Source organism: Silene latifolia, chromosome 5 (assembly GCF_048544455.1).
Source record: "Silene latifolia isolate original U9 population chromosome 5, ASM4854445v1, whole genome shotgun sequence".
In the NCBI taxonomy this organism is placed as follows: Eukaryota; Viridiplantae; Streptophyta; class Magnoliopsida; order Caryophyllales; family Caryophyllaceae; genus Silene; species Silene latifolia.
Window position 1 is genome coordinate 83,969,441 of NC_133530.1, and position 10,580 is coordinate 83,980,020.

The following is a 10,580-nucleotide window of genomic DNA, read 5'->3' on the forward strand; positions in this document are numbered from 1 at the left end:
TCATCTTGGCAGAATTCGGTTTCGTCGGTCACGAATACTTCTTGTTGCTTCGACATCTTCTTAGCTTTTTGGGTGGGTTTTTGTTTTGTGTTGTTTTTTTTTTGTTTGGGAATGAATGTGACTAGCTTCTAGTATCTTCCCCACAGACGGCGCCAATTGTTCCGGGTGTAATTCCAGAGCAGTTATTTGGTACCACCCGCGCTTGTAGAATGATGTCTTTGATTGAACCCTCCTTTCGGTCTCCTGAAACAATGAACAAACTGAGGGCTCGGCTTTGTACCGAGCGAACTCACTCCGACGCTCAAGTCAGTAAACTTAAAAGGATTAAGTCGTATGTTACTTGGCGAAGTGTATATTGTAGAGAGATAAGGAAGATATTACCAGATTATGAGGTGTTTAGGTTATTTTTCGGATCCTTTCCTCAATGAGGGTTGAGGAGTATTTATAGACTTTCACCTTTTGTCACGTAGTGGCCAAGTGGCCAAGTGGCTAGCAGGTGGAAAGACTGATCTACCCTCGGCCGAGGGACCCATGACAGGCCGGCGGGCCCTGTTGACTCGCCGCCGAGGGGTCTTGGATATGAGCTCGCGGATGTGTGCCCCTACCGCTAGTTGTCCCGTAGAGACCCAAGAGACAGGCCGACGGGCTGCGTCGGTTAGGCTGTCTAAGTCGTTGACTTGCTTGTGGATATCTTTGACCTTGCTCAATATGTTGACTCGGTCAGCGGGTGCAGAATATGCCCCATCAATTATCGACAACTCTCTAGATGGCAGCAATAACGTGTTTACGTAAAAGCGTAAAATTACCCTATAAACATTGATCCCTAAGGTCAATTGATACACTTTCCAAGCATTTCAAAATTTGATTTTGTGTGTTCTCCCTCAATTGAATTTGTCGTGGAAAATGTGCGATAATAATTACTCCAAACAACATTCAACTGTAACAATTAAATCTCATACGGGTCTAGCAGTGGTGGACCGAAGGTGGTAGTAGGCGTTGAGACAGAGAGAAGACCAGGACCGTCAGTGGTGGAAGACGGCGATGAAATCTTTTTTTATAGTGAATGGGTGTCACAACCAACCATAAATGACTACAACAACAACAAAGTTGCAACATTTCAATTGTGAATCGACACAAAATATTTAATTATCCAACTCATATACTTGGACTACATGCCTCAGTGTCTCAAGGACTTCCTACGTTCCCAAAACTTCTTATTTGTGGGGGTCAACATTGCGGATTATACGAGTCCAGTGATGTCTGATCATCGTATGGTTTGGAATCTGAATGTTAGGGATTTTCAATACCATATGATTCAAAAAGAGCCTCGCAACTCGCAAGTGCTTTATGTTAGGCGCGTGGTCTAGTATTAAGAGGCTTGCTAAGGAAGTTGTCGGACTTGATATTGGTACGACCGATCATATTCGTACTGGTGATTGGGAGGTCAGGGTTTTGAGTGATGACCAAATCATGTTTGCTTGTTTTGAAGCTTATGCTTCCTACGAAGTTGGTTGCAACTTCTTTCGAGGATCTTAAGTTTGTTGGGTCTTAGTTACTCCATCTGTCCTAATCAATGGTTATCTTTGTTAGATCGTAGTTAGCCATGTATTAGTTTGTTTTTATTCCGTGTTCTTTGTCATGTGTCCAAGGCGTGTTGTTTTGTGCTGTAGCTATAGGATGTTTACTCTGTTGAGCATTCAATTTTCCCATTTGTTATCGTCTTTGGTTCCCTACCTCAAACATAGATTGCAACAAACCATTTTAATTTGATCGAAGATATACATTGCTTTGGGTTTTTTTTGTTATATGATATGATGTCCAATACCAAGCATACTCAAATTGCTCCACACTTAGCACACTTGCTTACCAATCACTCCTACAAATATGCATTGGCTTCGGCATATACAGCCCCACGACATCACGAACAAGCGTCTTTAAACCGGGCCTCCGACTTATAGAGCCATTTCTCTATGGCATGGGCTTCAATATCCTTAGTAGCAGCTACGGATGTCAATCTCACCCGCACCCGCTAATATCCATCCACCCGATTTAAATGGACGGACGAAAACACGAAATAAATGGATGATGGATGAAATAAATGGATGACGGATGGATGATGGATGAAGTTAAATCCAACCCGTCATCCATCCGCCAATCAATATTCTTCCTTTTTTGAAAAAAAAATACATATTTATATAAAACTTAAGTTAGCCAATACTAATTTACTTACTTTTTATATGTTCAAGCAAACATTAAGTTACAAGATTTTAAAGCACTTAGTTTAATACTCCCTCTGTCCCGGTCATTTGTTATCTTTTTCCATTTTGGGGTGTCTCAGTCATTTGTTGTCCTTTCTATTTTAAGAATGAACTTGATGAACAATTTGATCATTCACACTCAATTTGTTCCACTTGTCATTTAATAATTGGTTCCCTCCTTTTTCCTTGTTCTTTGTGTCAAAACCAAATGACAACAAATGACCGTGACGGAGGGAGTACTAATTTACCTTACATATTTTTGGGTGAAATAAAATTCAATACTTTTTTAGCCTTATAAATATAATTAAATCATCACCCATTTATTACCCGATCCACCCGTTTCATCCGCGGATGATGGATGGACGGGTGATGGATGATAAGTTTCGAGGATAATGAATGGGTTGGATGAGGTTTTTAATGTGATGATGATAAGTTTCCCGATCAATTGACATCCACCAATACCATACTCATCAAGCAATTTGTCAACATCTTCACTTACTTGAACCCCAACAAATGAGAAATTGGACCGGCCCATAAAGTTTCTTAGAGATTGGGGAAGGTAGTCCAAGTAGAAAAGTTGAACAATTAGACACACAGGGCTAGACCTGGAAAAGCCGGCCCGAAACTCGAATTGACCCGACCCGACCTAGACCCGAACCGAAACTTGATTGACCCAATATTGACCCGACCCAAGATGACCCGATCCAATCCAGACTCGATCTGAAACTTGATTGACCCAGTGTTGACCCAACCCAAGATGACCCGATCCAAAATGACTTAAAGTGACCCAAAATTAGCCAAAACGACAAGTACTAAGTCAAATTAATGCTATTTACCAAATAGAGTTTCATTTGTTACAATCATCCCTTATAAATAGTTAAATTTGCAAAATAATATTTCGTAATCAAAATAGTACTCCCTTCCACCCAGACCAAAGGTTACATTGACTTTTTGGCACTATTTGCGGTCGTAGAGAATCTTTGATATTATTATTAATCTATAAGAGAAAATATAGTTATGTGAGATCTTGTTTGGTTTATCGTCACGTCTCGACAAATGTGATAGAGTCATTGTAACCTTTGGTATAGATGGGAGGGAGTATTAATAAAGTGTTTTAGCCATTGACCCGAAAACGACCCGACTCAAAATGACTCATACCCGACCCGAAGTGACCCGACAAAAGGTCACCCAAAAATGACCCAAAACCCAAAATGACCCGCCCATTTGAATCCAAAATATATGACAAACCCGAAATGACCCAACCCAGACCCGAATGACCATTTACCACCTCTACACAGTGCCGATGCATCATGATTCATGAATCATAGGGTAGTTGAGAAATTAGGAGTGATAGTAGTTGAGTACTTGACTACATTTTCCAGCAATACATAATAATAATAATAATAATCCAATTTTAATTTTTATTATTTGCGATGTTGATGATGATGACGATGACGATGATACTCAGAAACTCAGGTACCCTTCGTCGCCTTTCCCCTTTTACATATCGATTTCATTCCCAATTTGTTGTTGTCGACGACCCCCGATTGTTTCTGGATTCCGTTAGAGAACAATGCCGGTTAGGGTTTTCTAGAATTGATATCCCCGTTTCTATATATCATCAGTTGAACTATCTTCGCCCTCGTCCTTCTATTATCGTCTTCAATCAGCTGTTTACTGCTATGTCTAAGATTCAACCCCATCCCCCTTTCTCTACTGTCATTACTCTCTTTAATCACCTTGAATTGTCTGGTCGCCGCCCCGATATGCATTCCATTGGTATTCTCGCCAAGTGTTATTCTTCCTTGGGCCGTGTTGATTTTGCCTTCTCTCTCCTTGGTAAGCACATTAAGCTTGGCTATCCACCTAATATTGTCATTATCACTACCTTACTCAATGGTTTAATTGATTCCGATAAATTACGCCAAGCTGTTCAATTTTTGGATAAAATCGTCAAGCTTCAGATACAACCCTCCCTAGTTACTTATGGCTCTATGTTTAGAGGTCTTTGCAATTCTGGCGACAATGATGGTGCTCTCCGCTTGCTCCGAAATATGGAATCTAAAGCCCCTTTTAAGCCTGGTGTTGTCATTTATAACACCTTAATTGATAGCCTTTGTAAAGACCGTCTGTTACCTCAAGCCCTTAGCCTTTTCAACGAGATGAAAGCCAAGAGCATTCTGCCCGATGTCGTAACCTATACTTCCTTAATTCGAGGGGTCTGTAATTTAGGGTGTTGGGATCATGCCAAAGAACTCTTGACTGAGATGCTGGACAACAACATTTCTCCCAATATTGAAACCTACAGTACCTTAGTTGACAGTTACTGTAAAGAGGGAAATGTGGATGAAGCAAGGGCTATTTTTGAATTCATGACTAAGAGAGGTGTGCGCCCTAACATTATTACCTACAATGCTTTTTTGGATGGGTACTGCTTGCGTGGAGAGATGAGGGAGGCAGAAAAGCTCCTGGATGTTATGGTGAAAGATGGTGTCATGCCTGATGTTGTGACTTTCAACAGCCTAATTAATGGATATTGCAAGTCTAAAAAGGTGGACAAAGCTTTGGAGATGTGCCATGATAGGTATCTTAAAGGAACACATATAATGCCAGATGTTTTCAGCTATAACACCATAATACATGCCTTGTGCAAGGATGACAGACTCCAGCATGCAGTCCAGCTTTTTAAAGATATGCAAGATCGAGGTGTGGCACCCGACGTGTTCACTTACACTGCATTGCTTGACGGCCTTTTAAGAAATGCACAAATTGATGCGGCGATCTCCTTACGTGAAGAGATGGAGAATAATGGAGTGGCACCTAATATTGTTACATACAATACCATAATTAATGGCCTTTGTGAAGCCGGGCGACTAGTTGAAGCAACAAAGGTGTTCTCTACTCTTGTGGCCAAGCGATTGCCGCCAAATGTAACTACCTATAATATTCAAATCAAAGTTTTATGTAGGCAAGGGTTGTTAGGTGATGCAGCCAAATTATTAAAGGAGATGGCGGATAATGGATGTTCTCCAAATGAACGCTGCTACAATACAATAATTAAAGGATTTCTCAATGCCAATGATATTGCGATGGCTTTGGATCATCTTCAGACTATGACGATCCAAGGATTTGCTGCTGATGCGGACACATCTTCTTTATTTCTCAGCTTTCTCACTTCCCCTAATGTTACTGTATCAGACAAAGCCTTGCTTCGAAAGTATTTTCTACAGAATAATGGTATGTGGCTCTTTGCTATTTTGATGCCTATGACGTTAGTGAAAAGTCAACGATGTTTAATAAATGGCTTCATGTCAAATAAAGAACTGACCAGGTTTATAAAGCAAAAGCAGCGGTAGTCACTACTGTTTCCTTCTGTATTTTCTCCAATTTATTTATATTATTGCCTGTACAAAGTAAATAACAAATTGATGTATATTTAATTATGGCTAATGTTTTTCCTATAGGTTGTTTTGATTTAATTGGGGTTATTTCATCAGTTGCTTAATTGCTATTCTAGCTTAGTTTTATTAGGTTCTGTACAAAGTAAATACCAAATAACTGAATTGTACATACATACTCCATTTTGATAAGTCAAACACTATAACCAGTTGTCAGCTGCAAGGTGTTGAAATTGATCAGTTTTAAAATCTATCTTTTAGTAGCAGATGTTATCCTTTATCCTACTGCTGATGTTTTGCACTTTTCTAGGCATATGCTTATCGTATTTTGATGGCATAATCTTAGGTTTTGCTACGATTTATAACACAGTGAGACATATGCTTGTTGAGTTTGCGCATTGCTTGCTGTATTTTTATAGTCCTCTTTTTTTTTTTTTTTTTTTTTTTTTTTTTTTTTTAATTATTTCACAGTTCCGAATTTGTTCATCATATGATCATACAACTTATTGGTTAGGTGGAAATCTATATGTCACATTTGTCATTGAGTGTTTGTCAAGTCTCGATTGCTAGCGGTGAAGTTGATGGTTTGGTCAGGTTTAATACCATTAATTGGTTACTACTTCTATTGTCTTGTCCTTGAGTTTGGCTTGTGTGTCTCTTTATTAGTACATCATCATCATCATCATCATCATCTAGTCATTGGTGAACTTACTTGATTTAAGATCTTTTCTGTGGCTAAGCTACTTTGCAGGGCCTTACTCCTTAGGGGTCGTTCCTTTGTAAAGTTTCGTCTTGTGAGAATGGAATAATGGAGGCTATGACATAGTTTGAGATGTACTTTGCATTTATTTAAATGGCTGCTCTCTATAACCCTAAGCCTCTCCCTTTTCTTCTGTTTTTTTTTATATATATATATTTCTTGTTAAATTATTTGTGCATTGATGTTTTGATGATAAGTTATGAGCAACAATTGATGAAACTAAGTTGATCATTGCTTATTTACTAAATATCAGGGTAAGAAAAAGAGAAGGGAAGACCCAGGGCGTGCTTGAAGCTGTGTGAATGCCAAATAAACAAGAATTAACAAGTACGATGGGTGTTACTGTGTTTACACCCATTGATGGCCTTCCGCTGCATAAAGAAATAGAGTATAGCGTGTGGTCCCTCAGTACATTGTCATAGCTGATGGATGTGGTGAGTTAGCGGGGCTAGTTGGGGAAACGTTTGAGCTGTTATTTTTACTTTATAGCAAAGAGGCTGCAGTCTTGCAGCCGTGTATAGATACCTGGGCGCTATTAAAAGATGCACGTTGCTATAGAACTATCAAAGAAAACAGAAGACGTTACATGTGCCCCTAATGCTTCACTTCTTATGAACATCAGGTAATTTCTTATCTTATTGTTAATGAGTTGGAAAGGCTCTAATGTTTACAAGTGTCCTGGATGACAAATGCTTTGCAGCTAGTGATGGAACTACTAGATTAACATAATGTTAAGAAACGTAAATAAGGCTGACCTGCAGTTGTTTTAGAGGAATGCCATGGGGTTGTATGGGCTGATTTGGATTTTTTTGGCAACCTGAATCGCGCTTGCTTCTGAATCTTTGATTTAACTTCTTAATGCTCCTTCTGCTTGATTTAAAGCAAACAGCTTTTCCTCCATCATATCCGCAAAATGTTTGTTGGTATCCCTTAACCGTAGAGATGGAAAGGTGATAAGAATTTTAGCATTCATAAAGTGAAGCAAGCGGTAGATCCTTTCCTGTTTTGGAAGACAGGTATATTATCTGTATCTTGATTTCGAATGTTGTCTAGTTTAAGATGCTTAGCTTATTTTCTTTTTTCAACATTTCTTCTGTTTACGATGGCGAATATGTCGCTGACATGGATTCTCTTATTATTTGAGATGTTCAAGGAGATTGTTTTTAAGTTGAGTCTCTTCGGGACAATTGCTGTAAGCCTATCATAATTCCTCCCTACCTTTACGACTCCATCCCCAATAAATCTACACTCCAATTATTTCGTCCTCTTTCGACTCAACATAAATCCACGAGATTCTAGTGTTTTCCTCCAAAGTTCAAGCTTTCTTGTAACTCCAAATATTTACATTCTGATTCATGGTCATGAAGTTTGACAGTAATGTTTACACTGGTTGCCACAACTCTACCGCAAGCCCTCTCCTTTATAGGGGGCGACAATGAATATTGCCGATTCACATACAACTGTTGTGCATGATTTCTGAATTGGCTGCTATAGTGCTTCAGAAACACGGTTTAACAAGGTCTCATGGCTAAACAAGTTACGGTCTCCTCCTGTCATAGATAATGTTTTTAATCGTTTTATATAGATTACTTCTAACCATTTTACGGCTCCACATTATACTTGCCGTAAAATTGTGTTGCAATAGGCTTACTGATTTCGTGTAGCATCAGGTTTAGTCATTCCAGAACAAGTGTAGCCGGGTTTCTAACCTTCACCTCCGATACAATGTTCAATATATTCGAGTTTATATTAGATTTGAATCTTATTTCGGATGAAGTTGTATCGAAGTACTTTGTACCAAACAGTTTATGAATGCATATAATGCGTATTGCAACATATGAAATGATACTCAAAGGAAGCTATGATAATACGACTAGGAAAAAATAACAAGTTGGATTGAAGATTGGAACGATACATAGAAGATTATCAAAGGGGTTTCGACTACACTTCCATCAACCCCTATTAATCCTCACAGGTCATAATGAATTTTTAGTTAAATAGGAGGTGGCCAAGCCTAAAGGAAGCATAAGCATCAATACAAGCATACTGAATTTGTTCCATACTCAGCACCTCAGCTTGCCAATCAGTCAAAGTCACGCGCTTACTCTTGTCCATACGAAGTCCCAGTAAATCAAATGCCAAATCTTTCAAAGCATAAGCATCAATACAAGCATACTGAATTTCGTGACGTAGCCAATTTGGTGAACCTCGTTATATTTGTGTCCCTATTATTCTTGTCTTTTATTATTGTGTGTGTGGTCAAATATATGCAAGATCGAGGTGTGGCGCCGGAATGTGTTCACTTACAATACATTGCTGAATGGCCTTTTAAGAAATGCACAGATTGATGCGGCAATCTCCCTACGTAAAGAGATGGAGAATAATGGAGTGGCTCCTGATATTATTACATATAATACCATAATTAATGGCCTTTGTGAAGCTGGGCGACTAGATATTATGGTGAAAACAAACGAGTGTAATTTGTTAAAGTGCTTCGGTGTTGCAAAAACTGATGGCCATTTCCTTGTGTTGAGAAGTGTTCTTTGGTGATTGTTATTGGTTTTATCAGTGATGTTATTGATGAACACACAGAATGCTTTGGTGATTGTTAGTCTTCAACTTACTAGTGATTTAATCAGAATCTGATAGGTATTCAAAGAGCATTGTTAATGGTTATCTATGTCCATTTCCAGCATGTGTGGCTTTCTTTACGGTCGTTATTGTAGTAGTTTATTTGGAAGCTGTTTCAGATTAAGAAATATGCTTGTTAAGTTTGCCGAATTGATTGCTGAATTTCTATAACCCTCTTTTGATAAATTCACAATTCTGAATTTGTTCATCATACAATTGCTCATTCTTCTGTTTCTTCAGTGAATCACAAGTTAGATATTCCCTCCATTCCACTTTTATTGTCCTCTTTTTGTGATTTTCATATTCCAAATTAATTGTCCCATCTCTAAATATAGCAAGTAAAAATGGTGAACTAACCATTTCTACTACTACTACTACATCATCATTAATATCATCGAGTCACTGGTCGGTCAAATTACTTGATTTACGTTCTTTTGTGCGGCTAAGCTCATTTTGCAGGGGCCATACCTCTGTAAAGTTTCGTTTTGTGACTTAGTGAGAATGGAATAATGAAGGCCATGACATATTTAAATAAATGGCTGCTAGTTTTCTCTATAAGCCTAAGCCTCTGCCTTTTCATCTGTTTTTTTTTTTTTTATATATATTTTCTTGTTAAATTATTTGTACATTGATGGCAAGTTATGAGCAACAATTGATGAAGCTAATTTGATCATTGCTCGTTTACTAAATATCAGGGGAAGAGGAAGAGAACGAATGAAGCATGGTGTGATTGGAAACTGAGAAGCTTTGTGAATGCCAAATAAACAAGTATAAGCAAGGTGTAATTGTGTTACACAAATCATGGTCGCTGACATTCTCAAGCTCTGTGAATGCACGGGGTTGTTGCTTCTGACTCTTGGTTTTAAAGCAAACAACAGATCCATCTGTATCTTGGTTACGACTTCTAAGCTCCACAACTTCACCTCTGATACAATGTACATGTACTCAAATGTATTGATGCTTGCTTAATATGATGCCTGTGCCCGATCAGTTACGTAAGAGTTACTAGCACTCTAGCAGCCTTTTGTGTGCCCGTAGAGGCTATATTTGATTTGAATCATATTTCGGATGAAGTTGTATTGAAATACTTCGTAACAAACAGTTTATGATTGCAGGTAATGCATATTGCATGAAATGAAATGAAACATTTGATCGGAGATATATTGCCCTGGTCTTTTGATTATGCGATGCTGAATTTATTGAGCAATTCATTTTGTTCATTATTGTAAGGATTTTCGGTTAAGCTTAGCTTAGAACTTTTACTACAAAACATTGGACAATAAGAACCGCCTCATACAAATAATAGAAAGATTTTAAAAATGTTAAACCAACAAAGGAAATATAGTACTAAAACTCTCTCGACATTTCAAAATAACGATTCATTTCGCTTACATTTCATAACAAGAAAACAATCAAAAGCATAAACTTTTTTTCTTAACTTAAAACACGTAAATTCTTGATTCCGCCACGAAATCATTCATAACTTCCTCGTAAACATTCATGCTTTCCCTCAAAAGAAAGACCTAATCCATC

At 38.2% G+C, this 10,580-nt stretch overlaps 1 protein-coding gene across 5 annotated transcripts; it reads left to right on the forward strand.

The window, feature by feature from the left end:
* Window positions 1-3,529: 3,529 nt before the first annotated feature.
* LOC141657682 (uncharacterized) lies at window positions 3,530-10,207 on the forward strand. 5 transcript variants are annotated; one of them, XR_012548836.1, is made up of 3 exons: window positions 3,564-5,495; window positions 6,670-7,038; window positions 8,484-9,734. XR_012548836.1 is itself a non-coding variant. In XM_074464984.1 (2 exons), the coding sequence occupies exons 1-2, from the start codon at window positions 3,692-3,694 to the stop codon at window positions 6,672-6,674; spliced, it is 1,809 nt and encodes a 602-aa protein (XP_074321085.1). In that variant the 5' UTR covers window positions 3,530-3,691; the 3' UTR covers window positions 6,675-7,603. The 5 variants fall into 5 exon arrangements, 1 of the variants encoding a protein (XP_074321085.1); XR_012548835.1 differs by lacking the exon at window positions 8,484-9,734 and adding an exon at window positions 7,484-7,603 and having other exon boundaries at window positions 6,670-7,404; XR_012548833.1 differs by lacking the exon at window positions 8,484-9,734 and adding an exon at window positions 9,743-10,207 and having other exon boundaries at window positions 3,565-5,495; window positions 6,670-7,432.
* Window positions 10,208-10,580: the final 373 nt, after the last annotated feature.